Source organism: Glycine max, chromosome 19 (assembly GCF_000004515.6).
Source record: "Glycine max cultivar Williams 82 chromosome 19, Glycine_max_v4.0, whole genome shotgun sequence".
NCBI lineage: Eukaryota > Viridiplantae > Streptophyta > Magnoliopsida > Fabales > Fabaceae > Glycine > Glycine max.
This window is the reverse complement of record NC_038255.2, coordinates 28,029,400-28,046,543: the sequence shown is the minus strand read 5'-3', so window position 1 is coordinate 28,046,543 and position 17,144 is coordinate 28,029,400. Positions and strand designations below refer to the sequence as shown.

Genomic DNA, 17,144 nt, shown 5'->3' with positions numbered 1-17,144 from the left:
GCTGTTGGTGTTGTCAAGGTCAATTTTGATGCCTCCGCTTAAGAATGTGGGATCGGGTTTTGGTGTGATTTATAGAGACCAAGATGGAGTAGTTTTTACTGCTGCTTCTCTGTTTAGTCCTTAACTGATAGGAAACAGATAGCAGCATTGGCACTCAGGTGGTCCAAGCAGACTGCACTGGTACTATTAGATTATATATTTATAAATGTCTAAATCATCTATAAAATTTGATGTACACAATTATCAAGATAATATCATGTAATCACGAAGACTCCAAACATCTTCTGTTTTATAATATACCTTTGAATATCTTGCATTCTTATTAAAGTTGGCATCTACGAGTGTTTGTTAGAAATCAGAAAACGAGTAGAACGACTATAACCAAAAAACATAAACCACCTTACTAAATAAAGGTATCCTTAAGATATTGAGCCACGAGTATCAACAAAGCAATGATGTAAAAATGAACCTTGTTTCGAATTTCCAAAAGGAACCTTTAGGCCTAGTCTCTTTTTATTATAAGGTAACCAAAATAAACCCCAATCACAGGTCAATTACCCTCTTTTTCTTATAAGATAACCAAAATAAACCCCAATCACAGGTCAATTACCGAACAATCTAGATTGAGGGGAAAAAAATAAGAGTACGAGGATCCTGGAGAATGTAACAATACATAGGTCTGAGAAGGAAGAAAAAGTGTAACTATATCTCACATAAACGGAGCAGCTTTATTTCTATCTCAAACAAAAATAGAACATGCTTCAGTTACTCCATCAACAAAATTGACATGATGAGACAACCTTAGCATCTGACAAAATTATTGCCAACAATAATATTTCCTGATGTGAAAAATGAAATGAAACCGGAAGGCAGCTAGTTGACAACATCAAGAACCAGCTTGCGAGACTTTAGAACGGACCACCGAAGGCGACGGTAATAGGCAGCTTGAAGTAATGCCAGTGATAGAACAAATATCCATTTGAATCCCATCTGCATATGGTAGCAATGTCCTTAGAAAATAAAGAATTTCTTTATTGATCTGGTGGAAAAAGGATAATAAAGGAAACAAACCAGTTTTCTCTCTTCCATCTCAGGTTCCGCAGCCCAAGTCAGGAATGATACAATATCTTTACCCATCTGTAGCAAAAAGTAACCAAAAATATATTTTGCATAATTTTTCCGAAGTTCATAGATAATCAATGTCATGAGATTTACTGAAACCACTCCTCAACAAATAAAGGTACCTGAGATTCTGTAGCAGGGGTACCATCTTCATATTCAACAGCGCCATCATTAAGCATTTTAGGCATAGCAATAGCCCCACCAGGAAAATAAGGATTATAGTGCAGTCCTTCTCTAATCTACATTTTTTTTAAAAAAAAACAATCGAAATTTTCACTTTAAGTGCAATATATTTAGATTTGTTGAGAATTAGAAAGTTGAGAAAGTATAATTAAGTTCATCACCCTTTGTTAATATCTATATAGAAGCATGACTGATAACTGGAGTCACATATAGGAACAAAGAAACAATGATGTTAAAAAACTAAGGAACTCTGTTTCACCTAGGAATGACCTTACATCAAATTTAGTAAGAAAATTATGTGCCAAAAATTCATGCATTGTTAAGGCTCTTAACAATCCCCAACCCACCATATTTGAGATATTATTATTTGACCATTATTGACTGTGTTTGTACAAATTTCAAAGCCACACAACAGATTTTACAAAATGGCTTGTTTTGGTTCTAAACCATCACCCATCACGTAGTCTAGCAATTTTCCATATAAGACAACTTTAGTAGAATGTGCAAAAGTTACAGCAATAAGCATAATTATTTAAAATGTTAATAGAGCAAAATTTACCGAAACACCAGCAGGAGGGTCACGATAACCGGTTAGAAGGGAAAACACATAGTTCTGACCATTGTGGCGAGCCTGAAATATTAAGGGTAAAATTATTTCCGATATAAAAGCAATAGAAAATCTAAAAACATTACTAGCAGACTACAGTCATTACTTTGGTAACAAGACTTAGATCTGGAGGATAGGCTCCTCCATTAGCAAACCTAGCTGCTGCTTCATTTGCATATGGCTGGGGAAAGCGATCACTGAGTTTACCAGGGCGTGTAAACATCTCGCCCTCATCATTAGGGCCATCAACCACCTCAATCTCAGCTGCCATAGCCTTTACCTCTTCTTCTGTATAAGCAACACCAACCAAATCACGGTATGATATCAAAGACATAGAATGACAAGAAGCACAGACTTCTTGATAAACTTGATGACCACGACGAATCCTGCTCATTCAAAATCAGTTAACTGTAAGACCTCAATTAGTATAAATAGTTATATAGCATTCATGTAAAAAACAAAATTAATTTGACCATATGATGGTGGCATAGAGCAGAATGCAGGTTCACAATATTATAAATCCAGGCCCAGAAAATTTCCCTAAAAGAAAAAGGAAGGGATACTTTATTACAGAATTTGGAATTGCAACTATTTCTTTTAGAAAATTACATTCTAACAATCATTGTATGATATTTTTTAGATAAAATAATTCATGATAAATATTATTAATATACACAGACAAGATTTATTTTATAGCATGTGAGATCACGTGTAAAAGACATGAAATGCCAAGGCGAGAGGAAGATTGAATGACTGATCCAAGGGTCAGAAAAATGAAAATAAGGACAATATGACAAAAGAAAAGGAAAATAAGCAAGTACCTATAATTAATAACTACTTGTAATTCACCTTTAAAATTCAACAGGGACTAGTTTGACAAAACATGGTTGCTAACTTCACAAATCATATTGTTGAGCAAGAAAATAGAAAGGAAAATGTAGAGAAATTTCAGGTCAAACTCACGAAGCATGATCATATGAACTAAGGATGCCCTTGTGAGGCCATGGATAGCTTGGACATGCCAGGCCATGCTCAGCTTCATCAGCAAATGCTGTTGTTGCAAAACCTAAAAACCCTGACACACCAGCTCCAACAAAAGCAAGCACTCTTAAGGAGTTGCTGCCAGTAGAGTCAGCACCATCTTTCTTTGTGATAATGGATGACTTAAAAGAAGAATTCTGCAACAAGTATAAAGTAGCTATTAGTAAACAACACAATTGTACCATGGAAGGCACAATGCTATGAAGTCGAAAAAATTATGTGATGCACAACATAAAAACACAAACTCAGATGCAGACACCAGACACATCATGCACATTATGTGTGTGTGTGTTTGTGAGTGTGTGTGAAAGAGAGAGAGTGAGAGAGGGGGGGCGGAGAGAGAGAGAGAAACTCAAATGAAATGAAATATAAGCAACATAACAAAAGATCTAGAGATTTAAATTCATAATCGATATTTGTATAATCTTGCATATGAATTGATTATTACTTATTTGGACCCAAGTCCACAGCAGTTCTATTAAGAGGGAGGAATTATAGCTAGGACATGGACAAGTCCATCCAAAGTACTTCTAAGATAAGTATTCTTTATATCATAAAATATAATTGATGAGAACTAACATAATTGGATGTCATATTGCATGCAATTGGGATTTAATTCTGATTGACTGATAGTGCCAATGTCATGTGATGCCACCTGAACAGTTAAGAGTTTCCTGTAAATGAAAAATCTTAATTGCTACAATAAATGCACTTTTCTTGTTTAGTGTTTACCAATAGTGTAAAAACTTTTGCATTAACATATGGATGAAGTATAAACTCATAATATGCCTTTCAAAATAAATAAATAAATAAACTCGTAATATAATTTTGAATTCAGTAGTTGTTTAACAGTGAGTTGGAAACAATTTAAATTCAAGAGTCTTTAAAGCTTAAGGTATAAAATATTAAGCAAAATGAAATTGCAAAAGTATGATATGCTTGTAAAAAAGCTACACCAAGACAAACTGGTGACAATGGTTAAGACATGCAATGCAACACTAATGCTAGGGAGATTTCTAAAAGTAGAAAAAAAACACCAGTCTAAATTTCAGAAACATCAGTTTTAGTGCAATCTCATTCTTGACCCATGACATTAAAAATTGGATGAAGGTATATATTAGACACTATCAGCATAACATAATAATTCTCTTTTGCAAGGACCTGGCATTAGGCAATCAGCTATGCAAGGTTTGGAAGGACAAGAAGCACAGCAAAGGCAAAAAGTAGGTCAAGTGAATCTCATTAAAAAAGAAGAGAAGGCATAAAAAGCTTTGGTAAAATTATGCAAGATACCATGAAAAAATGGATGACTTATTTCTACAAGCTGCTCAATGAAGGGCATGCAACAATAACATATAGAGAGTTTAATCACTATTCACTAAAGAACATAGTCAAAATTATACATTTTACATAGAATTCAAGAATTTCAGGAAAAGAAAGGGCTAGAGAAAGATAGACAATGATAAAACAACCAGATAATATTCTTATTCAAACTTGAAGTTTTTAAGGGGGGAGGGTATAACATGGCTTACTAACTTGTTCAATGAGACAATGAGATCAAGAATTGCTAGATTAGCCGAACAGGAACAATTTGATACCTCATACCCATTTATAAGAATAAAAGGGGATGTACAAAATTGTGCAAACTACACAAGTCAACCTCACAATAAGACTACGGTAAAGAACAAAGTTTTAAATTGCAATTGCAGTCATGATCACAATGTAGAGTTACGAATCAGGGGGTGACATGGTTCGGAGGTTGTGGTGACCATCGCAACTGAGATGTTTTGATGTTAAATCTTTGGTGGAGAATATTAAAAAAACTAATGTACCCAACACCAGAAGGATACTCGCTATGAGAAGGTATGAGCGGGGATTATTGTACTCAGTCTTAACCTTTCATATGCAAAGAGACTGTTTTTACTTTCAAACCCATGACCAACCGGTTATCAAGGCACAACTTTACCGCTGCCCAAGGCTCGTCCTCCCTTGGTAGAGAATGAGAGTAAATTAGGCCAACAGAGTGTACTAGAGAGCCAACTTTATTTTTATGCCAAGGAGATCAATCAAGGAGGTTATATATCAGTCTTCAAAAAAGAGAAAAAGGAGGCTATATATCTATTGATTTCATTGAAGATTCAAAAGGAAACAAAGGGATTTTCACATATTCTTTTTTAGAGGACAAAAGGAAATATAGACTAATGTTAAATTCAAATAAACTCACAAGTTAAGAAGTGACTCAGTGATTCAAGTAAAAAAAAAATGTTATATATGCCCCCAATTGACCCAAAACAACGTTGATTTGAGTGCTCATTTACTACACATTACATGCAATATTGTAGCTAAAGAAAATGTCAAGCATTAAATTTGGAGAGCTCAATCACACGAATTGATCAAAAGTCTCATCCACATCTGTTTTCTGCAAATCATTCAAAGCTCAGACACTGCATGGAGTTTAGTTTCCATCAAGTCCAGCATTGTGAACCCAGCATATCAAGACATAAACCCATTGTCTTTTATGCTGCGAAGATGTCTGTAAACCCAACATTCATCATTAAGGAGTGACAACATTTGGAAAATAGAGGGTTTTGGTTTTGCACAACATGATGGAGAGAAATCAAAGTTAAGTTCTGTTTCAAACTCGAGTTCTGTTCTTGTTCTGTTATTTCAATCCACTGCACGGCTGTTCCTCTGTTCTTTTCATTTGTTATTAAAACATAAAAGGAGTACATACTGCATACATAAACTGAGTAAGATATTGGAGGTGAGAGGATATGGACTAAGGTATTGTGCTTTGACAAGGGATATTTTTTGGATGAGCATCATTATTTCCTTCTAGGGAGCATTCTATGTTGCAAAACATAATACAACTATAGTTGATGGAGTTTTGATAAACATTATGGATAACTGTTTTACCTTATTTTTATGTGGTAAACACTTACCATTTATAAGTCACATTACAAATATTCTGTGGGATTATAACTCTCGAGTTAGAAAACCTTGTTAGTGAATATGAGAATGCTCAGGAAGATGACAGAAGATAGAAGAAAATGTAGGATTTGAAACAATATAACTAATTAAAAGATCATGTAACACTTATTGAGGAGATGACAAAAACTCACATAAGGTGGTTTGGTCACAAGACCAATGGAGGCTTTTTAAGAAAAATGGAACATAGTCAGATTATTTAAAATAAAAAAGACTTTACTACAAATGAAAAAAACTAGCATACCCTGGCTCCTCACTTTGCAAAAGTATGGGGAAGGATCACTGTACGCAGCCTTCCTCTTGCATATGCAAAGAGGCAATTTCCAGATTCAAAGCCAGTGACCATCGGGTCACAGGGAAACTTTACTGTTGCATTAGGGCTCAACCTCACTTTACTACAAATGAATTAACATTAAATTAGGTTTTGATAGAACCTAACGACCCATGCAGCCAACCAAACCCACCTACTGGTTGGCTTAATCATTGTTGATGCTGCATATCATCAGTTAGCACATTGCAAGAGTTTTTTTTCTTTTCTTTTTAAAATTTATCTTTGTCCATCTTCAAATGCTCATTTAAGACTTAGAAAGATCTGCAAGTTTGTCAACTACAAACATTTTAGCTTCAACTAAAGATTGGCATGTTCGATGTAATAAATATGGTGCAGTCCATTCTATCTATGACTTAAACAAAATTGATAAATCTTTTACACATTAGCAGCAACGATATGATGATCTAGATAAAAAAAAAAAAGAGATTAACAGAATCGCCACATTAATCTAACATCAAACAATATTGCTCAAATAAACAATTATAAGTAAAGATAAATGATCAGCTCTAACATAGAAAAACTAATGTTCCCTATGCTTCATATTCATATAACAATTTCTTTTTTCTTTTCCCAACCACCAACTTTCTGTCTAATGGTCTCCATTTAAGTCTGTTGCTGCAGGGACCAGAAAAGTAACTATTCCAAAGATTGGCATGTTCGAATTCTTTGTATTCAACTATGCATAATCAAGCTATGCTGCAATCTATTCAGTTACTCTAAAAAGAAATTGATAAATCTTTTGCAAATTAGCAGCAATTATATGATGATGTAGATAATTTTTCTCAATAGTATTGTCACATTAATCTAACAACTAACATCTTCCAGAAATACTAGTGCTCCCTATGCCTCAAATTTGTAGAACAATTTTTTCTTTTCTCAACCCCCAACTTTTGGTCTAAGGGTCTCCAATTTAAGTCTCATGCAACAAGGATCAGAAAAGTAAATATTCCAAAACAAATAAACTTGCCATGAAGAGAGGGGCTAAAGCTTACAGGAGAATGAGATTGGAGTTTCCTCCTAAATAACTGCCGAATAACACCTCCAGCCATCTCAGTTCACACTGCAATCATTCATATAAAATAAATTACAGAAAAGTAAATAAATACCTCCAACCAAGTATCATAGATAATATTCTACAAATAAGCACAACAACAATGAGAAAGACAGCATCACCAAATAAGTGAGAATAGAGATAAGTAAAAGTTACCAACTGTTTCTACAATGACGAAACATGAAAACTGAACCCAAAAATGAAAATTGCCAAAAAAAAAAATGCTAGCAAGTTTTATATTTTAGAATTTAGATTATGGTAAGATGATTTATCAAGAAAATCACTTTTTCCCCTGTTTGAATAAACTTCTTCATAAGCACTTATAGGAGTTAAAAAAAATAATAAGGTAAATGAATTAAGTTTCTCCCATAAGTCAAAATCAAATTATGCATATCAACTTTTGGAGTAGTTAGATAAGAGAGCTTCTATAAAAGTTGAAGTACAGTCACACAAGTTGATTTTAATTCATGATAGAAACATAATTCATTTTAACTTCTTATTTTCTTCTCCTAATAGTATTTATGGAGAAGTTTATCCAAACAAGGCTTTACACAATCTATAAATAGCCAGAGTCTAATTCTTGATGTAACCTAATACTTGATGTAACACATTGACAACAAGAACTTGGAACCAATAGACAAAAGCACAAGTATGCAAACAAAGTCAGAGAGAATAATCTTAAAACACACAATAAGTTCAATGGTTTTGTGTACATAACTTCTTAGTGCTGATTTTAAACAATTAAATGTGGAAAGCTTTTTATTGGGAGAGAACACATTTATTACATCCAAAATACAAAAAAAAATGTAATAAATTGTGTATTTGCAGGCATTTTCAGCAACAACTACCACACACTCAAATTAAAAAAAGAAAAAAAGAGTGACAAACAGAAAATGCAGCAACATCAAAAGCCCACATCGCCAACACATTCAAATGAAATCTCAATAGGGCAGATAAATTTTTCTACAGCAAGATAAAATAAAGAACCTCAGTTGAATCCAGAAAATGAAGCTTCGTGCGCCCAAATGGGAAGAAACAGAGAGAAAATAGATGCGAAATTGGTACACGTGCAAATAGGTACACAGAGATGAATATTGAAGATTGAAAACCCCGTAATTAAGAAGCGAGTCACAGATCCGTGTCGCAGTAATAGTTTAACATTGAAAAAATAACAACAACAAAAAAATGAAAAGGGGAAAAAGGAACTTACGAAATGAGGGTCGATCCCACTGAGGATCTAATGAAGAATAAGGAGAAAGTGAAGAAAAGAGACAGAGAAGCTGCAGAAACAAGAGGAAGATTTGGGACACAACATAAACGCTTCTATTGTTGCAGCCACGAGAATCGCTCTGGGCTCTTGGGCCTTCTTAGGGCCTTTTCTTCCTGCACCGTGTAGATTTCTTCTACACCCAACAATTTTTATTAAATTTCCAACACTACCCCTGTTAAGTTCTTCTTCTTTGTGTGTTGGTTTTATTTTTTCTTCATTCACCAAGATGAGCTTTCTCTTTCTGGCCGAGGTCCTGGTTGTTGTGGGTGGTTTGATCGAGGTGGCGGTGGTCATTGGCAGCACGTGGTTATCATCATGGTGGGTGTCCCGGTACAACGATGGAGGTAAGTTTTTTTGTGTGTTGCGAGTTAATTTGTTTGGTAATAAACATATGGATTCACAATCCGTATGAATCTTATAGATTGACAATCTGTATAAAACTTACGGATTAACATTCTGTATGCTTCGTAAGGATTGTTAATCCATATAATTTATACGGATTGGCAATTTGTATAACCTAATAATAATTTAAAAAATTATTTTAGTGTTTTTTTTTATAAATTTAGTTATGTTTTTTATAATATTTTTAATTACTCATTTGCTCCTTATAATTTCATAATTTTAGTTCTTTTTAGCTTAAAATTGGTTTTTCTAGTCCTTATAATTTTCATTTTAATTATTTTTAGTCTTTATAATTTGAAAGTGGTCTTTTTAATTCTATAGTTTATATTTTGATTCTTTTTTAGTTCTTACCATCAAAATATGATTGATATTATGAATTACAATTAACCGCAAAAATATTGGCAAGTAATTCATAAGTAATTTATCGCAAGATAATTTATAATAAAAAAAGAGTTGATAATTTTTAACTAATTTGTAGCATATATATTTATTTTTTTTAGCAAGTACTAAAAGGTAATAAAAAAAGAGTTGATATTTTTTTGTAGCAAGGACCAGATGAGTAATTAAACCTTTATAATATTTGTGCAAATATTATTACATTAACTACTTTATGCAAGTAAAATAATAATAACATTATGTCGTATATTAGTTTATGCAAGTCTAAATTTTAATATATATGCTTATCAATTTCAATGTATTGTATTATTAAATGTAGTAAAAATAATAATAAAATTGTGTGATAGTATATATTAAAAAATATATTTATTTAAATTGCGACATACTTATGTAGTCTAGAAGACATAAAAAAATTAACATGGAAGTTTTTTAAAATAAATAAATTTATTTATAAGTAATTAGAATTATGTATGGTGTCGTTAGTTTGTCATTGAATTTTTTTAAATGTTTTGTTAAGATGGACGAAGATCAGTAGATATATAACATCATAATGTCTGAAAAAGTTAATATGAATGAAGAAAACAGAGAGGAACTTGATGTGTTTGAAAATATTGATTGTTTTGATGTCTTTAATATTTTTCAGGTATTGATATGATTTTGTATTTTGTTAAAGTAAATGAATGTCCCTTGAAGACTAAACATGAATTATCCCTTTTGTAAGTATTTTTTACCCGTGTTTTGTATTGGGCTCGTGTATGATATTATTTTTGTGACAATGATTATGAGGTCAGACAATATACTTGTTTAGCTGGAAGGGATTTTAGTTTTTTTCAACATCCTCTGTCATTCTAAATCTGCAATAATGTTTGATTCCTCTTTTTAGGCTTCCCACCATAGAACTTTTTCCTAATTAGTTAATATGAAAATTCTATTTTTGGATCTTTATTCTTTGAAAACATTTTTTTCTAATTTACCTACTGCTTGATCATTAATGTGGAAATTAGATGTCATTTACTGAAAAATACTGAACCAAAAATTTATATATAAAAAAAAGAGATTTAAACGAATTTTTTGGTCTCATTTTTTATTTGTTTTTATAAAGCCAAAACTTTGATTCAAACCACAATAACTTATACAAAAAAGATACTAAAGGAAAATAGATAAAATAATTTATTATAGCAAATACTAAAATAAATACTATTACTTCATTCTTCGTTACAAAAATAAACAAAAATAAATACTCCTATAACTTTGGTGAAGTCAGCAAAAAAAAGAAAAAAACTTGTGACACTCAACATTTTTCCAATACTCTTTAAAGTAAACTATCAGATGGGTTGACGAAACAAATTTAAAAAAAAACGGATCAATATACTTCATTCTTCGTTACAAAAATAAACAAAAATAAATACTCCTATAACTTTTGTGAAGTCAGCAAAAAATAGAAAAAAACTTGTGACACTCAACATTTTTCCAATACTCTTTAAAGTAAACTATCAGATGGGTTGACGAAATAAAATTAAAAAAAAAAAACGGATCAATATAATTCATGGAACTATATATGCACAATTGAATTAGGATTTGGGATTCAGGTTTCCATTTACAAAGTTGAGTATCATTCCAACACTCAAATTTCGAATCGTCGGTACAATTACAGTAAGACACAAAAATTTGCTCAAATGATGGTTCCTTTCCTCCTAAGTCCTACCTAGGGAATGAAGCGACACGCCTACCTGAAGGGGGCATGCAGAAAACACTCGGATTGAGATTTTATCTTCAGGGGGAAAGGCAGACCCATAACCTTTTAAATCCGGAACTCTTGCATCATTGTTCAATGAGCCGTGATTCAACTATATGCATTTGTAATTGACCTACGAAATCCGTCATAGTATTCAGAAATTACTTTATTCTATGCATCATGGTTTTTCAAAATCAAACTTCATGCACTGTTCTTTCTTTCAGATACAGGGAATTGTCACTCTCCTATTATAATGCATAAGCATCTACTAAAGCAGTTAGAAATGTGAGAAAAGAACAATCATGAAACACTAACTACCAATCAACACAGCACAAGCATTTTATTTTATTTTAAAAAATGGATAATGCAAGATTATCTCTTTCCTAACTTTATTTTTTTTATTTCAAAGAAATTATTGTCTTACAACTCAGCTGACATTTAATGGTTTGCTAACAAAGGGTGTTTTTCACACAGTGAGAAGTTTAAAGAATTGAGTATCTTTATCCAATCCTAAAGTCCTACATTCACATATAAACCAAAGCTGAAGAGGATAAACCACAAATTACCTTAATTCAGGGGATTTCTAATTGGATGCATATCAAGAATATATAATTTGACTGACCTGGTTCATCAAATCCATATTTGTACAGTTCAGACTACATACATTTCCAGTTCCTACAAAGTAGAGGGACAAAAATTAAGGAACTTCACTGCAGAAATTTCCAATTCATTAAAAACACGGTGATGCTGTTTAAAAGCAGAGAGAGGGTTGAACCTTTCATTTCAATAAAGGTGCATAGGGAGCGGGGCATGGAGATATAGTGTGGTCTGGAAGCTGGTTAATGAAGTCGGTGGTTGCCTGCAAACAGGCATGGAGCATTTTCTTTTCCAGCCTAACATATTGGGTAGCAACTCGCTTCTTTGGATTCAGATTATCATCTGTCAGCTACAGAAATGCATAAACTATCAATGAAAAGTTGACAAGTCATACATTACATTGAATCAACTTCTAATTCAAGCAAACAGTACCATAGATTCATCTTCAGCCAATGTTGTAGGGTAGCCAGCCAGCCGTGCCTTGAAATAATCAGCCAACTGATCCAACGCAGCCCGTTCCATACAAGGGCTTACCTATAATGTATGAATGGAGTCGACTTTTCAAATCGAAAGATATACTCTCCATTTAATTATATAAGAATATTTCTTTTTATAAAAGGGGAATAAAATCTTGTTTTAATTTATCATAGTACTTCCAAGATCATACCCTCAATTCATGAAATCAATATATGAAAGAGGTAAATGGATAGGACATCAGGAGAACTTATTTTACTTGTATCCAGTACAGATGCTGGATGTGACCACAGCAGTCTTATAATTCTTCAAATTCAAATAATGAAGGCACTGGATGAAACAAACTTACAGGACAAACTGGACCTTGAGAGGAGATGACAGATTCCATCTCAGAAGGATCTGAAACATAGCCCAAACGCATATAACGAAGCATATCTAAGACAGCTTCCCTTTCCTTCCCAGCATATACCTGCACAAAGGTTGAATTAAGGAATTAATGAGAAAATTCACTAAATAACCTTCAACAACAGTAGGTTCAGTGCTTATTAAAAAAAATAAAAATAAACAGCAGTAGGTTCAGTATTGATACATGAAAAACTTGAACTGATAACTTTCCATTTCTTTGAGCCACCATTCTTTTATCTTGATATTGTGGATCTTCAGTATTTAAAGCTGCCTGGGACAGTTGTATCATCGAGGTTAAATTTGAATTTAAACAACAAAATACTGAATAAAACAAAGTAAATGTCCAACATTTACCTCAACTATAAGACGATCATTGGAATTATTTTCATCAACAAAACCATAGTTTATAAGCAACTTTGAGTTAGGTTGAGGGCCACACCTGACAATGACCAACTGTAAATCTTATAATGAAGCTCGTAATAAAGAAACAAAGTCATTGCCAAACCATGTCTTTTTTTCCAAATTACATGCAATCAAATGAAGTACGTATCATACCACACAACAATTGGGTCCCCGGCTTTATACGGGCGATCAACTGCAAGCTCAACAGCGCCATCAACAGCAGTTAGCATTGCCTTGCAGTTGCTTTGGTAGGACAGTAAAGGAGGTCCCAGGGGAACTAAAGCAAATCTCCGAGCTAAACTAACTTTCTGATTTCAAAAAGGACAAGCAGTCAATTTGCACACCTTGCAGAAAGAGAGGGGAAGTAATACATGCATTTATAAGGCAAACAGTAGATATCCAGACAGAAGAAGAGCAATGCACGCTCCCATACAAAATGAAAGAAGCAGAACACTAAATCAATCAATCAGAAGTCTAGAATGTAATACTCCCTCCGTCCCAAAATGTAAGACTCTTTTAACTAATTTACACATTAAGAAAGTTAGTTGATTTAGTTAGTGGCATTAAATTTGTTAACAATTTGTATTATTTTTTCAAAATTACCCTTAAAATTACTAGGACTCATCATCTCACTATTTTCACCTAATTAATTAATGTGTGTTAATCATTCTCTCCGATCCTCATAAGAGAGAATGACTTTATCTTATCAATACTCAAGACAATTTTAAAAGATTCTTATGAAAGGGACAAGCAAGTTACAAAAAGTCTATTACATATAGGGACAAAGGTAGTGTTAAAGATAAATCATGAAATGTAATGGCAACTATCGAACGAGTGCAAGGAAATTACTACATAATGCAAAAGTGAAAAATAAGATCAATAATAGTATACATGCATGCTGAAACTCATACACACTCAGTAGTAACAGTAGAAAAGTTTTCTATCTAAATTTATAAATTATCACCACTTCATCTGACAAATCCAACAATCAATAAAAATTAAAATATATCTACAAATTAGATCAATAAGTAAAGCTCTTTGGCCTGATATTTAATAGTATCAAGCAAGATTACAACATTTCAAATTAAGGTAATTCAATTTCATGGACAAATGTAGCAACCTCATTAGAGTTGAACCAAAATAGACTTACAAGATTGGTCAGCCACTATTTAGTTCAGAGTTTTTTTTATTGCATACTTAACTAACTGTATAGTTCTGTATCGGATAACAAGGAAACTTTACCTGTAAATGCACCACACAAGACTGAATAGCAGCAAAGGCTTGTTTGAAAATCTCAAATGAAAAGGCCTCAGTAGGAATGTCATATGGATATTGCTGCATTATATTTATGCAAATAATGTAAGCACTAAATCTCAAAATGTACATAACTACTGAACTTGTTCGGGGAAATTTTATTACCTGAAATAGAGAACCTGCCATAAACCAGACTGTGTCAAGTTCATTATACTCTTTTCTTATTGCTTCTTCCCTTTGAATAACTTCATCCTAAGTAACGGACATCAGAATTTAGTCAGGTTATATTTGGAAAATATCAAGCATTAGACCAACACCAACCTAATATTTCTGTTCATCAGTACAATGGATATAGTATAATAGTATTCGTCATTAATCAGGAGAGAAGGGGAATACCTTAATTGGACTTCCTGACAGGTAATCCAGCTCAGATTTTAACCATAGAAGAGGTGATTCCACAGACAGTTGGCCCCTACCTCGTTGGCGATCAAGCTCCCTGATGTACGGATACCAGAAAGATTTCTTCCCCTGCTTTTTCTCATACATCAGATACAATGCCAAGCACGCCAATTCGGACAATTTATTTGTAGTCAATAGCTCAGCTGAAATAAGGATAACGAACAAAGTATAAATTAAAATTTCAACGCTTCAATACACCTACAATCCATAATACAGCTAGCTTTTATTACACAGCACAGTGACACATAAATCAATTGCTACAAACAAGTGGGGAAAAGGACACAAACCACCCTTTCCATTGTCCATCAAATGAAAGAATTCAAGATTAGGTGTTTGCGGTATTCACTTCCATGACTAATATACATGTTTTGTAGCACTTTCAAGCTATTTTAATCAAAGGAGAAAAAAAATATTAAATGTATTTTCACTTTCAAGCTATTTCAATTTCCATCACTTATTAGCAAATTAAAAAGGATGAGCAAATGCTTTAGGCTCCCACCAAGTAGTCCCAAGACAAGCCTTTCAAAAAAAAAAAAAAAAGTAGTCCCAAGACAACAACCTTACTATCACGTCACGGTTCACCCTCACTTGTTTGCAAATTAGTTAAAAAATGTTAAAATATATGCAATAACTTGCATTCAATTGTAACGGAAAGAAGCATAAGAAGACAATTCAAGACCAAAGAATAAAAATCATTTCACAATTACCAACAGTCTCGTTTCCCAGCACCCTCTCCAGCGTAACCACCAAGGAATTAGGAACGGAGAATGCAACATCGCCAACCTGCAAGTAAAACATCACAAAACCCCATCAAAGATACAAGTACAAAATACACCAACATTCATGTAGTTTCTTCGAAATTCACACGATAATCCTGGATTTTCTATTCCTAATAAATAACCCCCTGATTCCCCTTAATTGTTTGAAAATAGAAATGCATTACACTAACACCTGTTCTTGGTGATGTGAATTTACAAAAGCACTACATGCTCTCAATGTAAATTTGCTCAAGAAACAGTCACAGACAATAACAATAATAAAAATAAGAATGAACCTGAAGATCTTGACTTGCTGCGACGTAATGTATAGGTTTATGAGAATCATTGGGGCAAGGTTTATCCTTCAGCACAACCTTGCAGGGAGGGAGGCCGTGTTTGTGCATCCAAGACTTCAAGTCCTCCTCGTGCTTCTCGCCGGCCCCAGCGACGACGGCGGCACCGCCGGCGACCAAGGTGTCGGGATTGGAGGCGGAACAGAAGCTGCTCCTCCTCCTGCTCCGGCGGTTCTTGACGGCGAAAAACGTGGACAGCGCCGGCGAAGGGGAGCAGCGAATCGGAGGGGAGAAGAAGCACGTGTCGGAAACGAAGAGACGAGAGAGTTCCATAGGGCTAGTTAGGGTTTCGCGAAATTGGGAAATTTTGCGAAAGAGGGTTTCAATTTTCAGTTACGGTGCAACAAGTTATAATAAGAAGAAAGAAGTGTGTTGTTGAGGTTTGGTTAAAGAGATATTTTTGGTTTGGGGGTTTTGGAGTGTTGTAGTGAAACGAATGAGTATGGTTCTGAGTTCTGTCAGTACTGTGTGGGAAGGATAAGAGAGTGAAAAGGAAATAGAATTTGGGTTGGAGGGAAACAAAAATCTTGGGGGGTTGTTTTGGCTAATTTTGCACCATTTGGTTAATGGTTAATGCTGTTGTCCAAAGTTTCTTTTTATAAAAGATTAAAATGTAATTTTTAATTTTTAATTTTTGTCAATTCATAATGTTGACCTTTTTATTTTAAAATTCAATCATTTAATTTTGTTTGATGGCACCACCGTAGGTCATCTTGGTCCTATCGACTATAGAGGTCTTTTTAGGATTACTTAAAGTGTGTTTGATTTGTATTTTTATTTTCTGTTTTCATTTTCTGAAAACTGTTTTTATTTTCAAAAGATTAGAATTCTGAAAACATGTTTGATTTGACCTTTTATTTTCTGTTTTTAAGAAATAAAAACAAATTTATGATATGTTAACTTCTTATTTTTTGTATTTTTAGATTTGTTTAAAATTACATTTTTTGTCATTACATTTTCATTTTATCCAAAATGAGGTTTCTGATTTGAACTGAAAACATTGAAAACAAAATTTTATTGTTTTCATTTGCTGGTTGTTTCTTGTTTTCAGTTTCATTGAAAATGTTTTTAAAAATTCAACCAAACACATTTTCATCACCATTTTCTATTTTTACTGAAAATGAAAACAGAAAATAGTCAAACCAAACACCCCCTTAGGGAGAGCTATTGGGAGTTTTTATAACAATATTGACTCCTCTAGAGCCTTGGTTTTTGAGCTTTGGGAGCGATCTTTTGCATTGAGCTGGCTTGGTAGAAGGGTTGGCATTCTTTTTGGGTGAGTGTGACTCTTCTCTAGTGGTGCAGGCCTTTTCAAA

At 33.4% G+C, this 17,144-nt stretch overlaps 2 protein-coding genes across 4 annotated transcripts; both read right to left on the bottom strand.

Annotated features, from left to right (window-relative positions):
- Positions 1-480: 480 nt before the first annotated feature.
- Positions 481-8,648, bottom strand: LOC100803087 (cytochrome c1-2, heme protein, mitochondrial). The gene is made up of 8 exons (XM_003553822.5): positions 8,534-8,648; positions 7,265-7,332; positions 2,876-3,090; positions 2,019-2,298; positions 1,865-1,936; positions 1,245-1,361; positions 1,072-1,137; positions 481-990 (listed from the first exon to the last, which is right to left on the bottom strand). Exons 2-8 carry the CDS (start codon positions 7,319-7,321, stop codon positions 874-876), a joined length of 924 nt encoding a protein of 307 aa, XP_003553870.1. The 5' UTR covers positions 7,322-7,332; positions 8,534-8,648; the 3' UTR covers positions 481-873.
- Positions 8,649-10,950: 2,302 nt separating this feature from the next.
- LOC100802221 (ribulose-1,5 bisphosphate carboxylase/oxygenase large subunit N-methyltransferase, chloroplastic) lies at positions 10,951-16,396 on the bottom strand. Of its 3 annotated transcripts, none has more exons than XR_005889838.1 (13): positions 15,772-16,396; positions 15,425-15,500; positions 14,655-14,860; positions 14,424-14,510; positions 14,247-14,339; positions 13,158-13,312; positions 12,957-13,041; positions 12,787-12,873; positions 12,547-12,666; positions 12,156-12,257; positions 11,902-12,072; positions 11,749-11,801; positions 10,951-11,259 (listed from the first exon to the last, which is right to left on the bottom strand). XR_005889838.1 is itself a non-coding variant. In XM_041012432.1 (12 exons), the coding sequence occupies exons 1-11, from the start codon at positions 16,099-16,101 to the stop codon at positions 11,905-11,907; spliced, it is 1,509 nt and encodes a 502-aa protein (XP_040868366.1). In that variant the 5' UTR covers positions 16,102-16,377; the 3' UTR covers positions 10,951-11,801; positions 11,902-11,904. The 3 variants fall into 3 exon arrangements, 1 of the variants encoding a protein (XP_040868366.1); XR_005889837.1 differs by having other exon boundaries at positions 11,693-11,801; positions 15,772-16,377; XM_041012432.1 differs by having other exon boundaries at positions 10,951-11,801; positions 15,772-16,377.
- Positions 16,397-17,144: the final 748 nt, after the last annotated feature.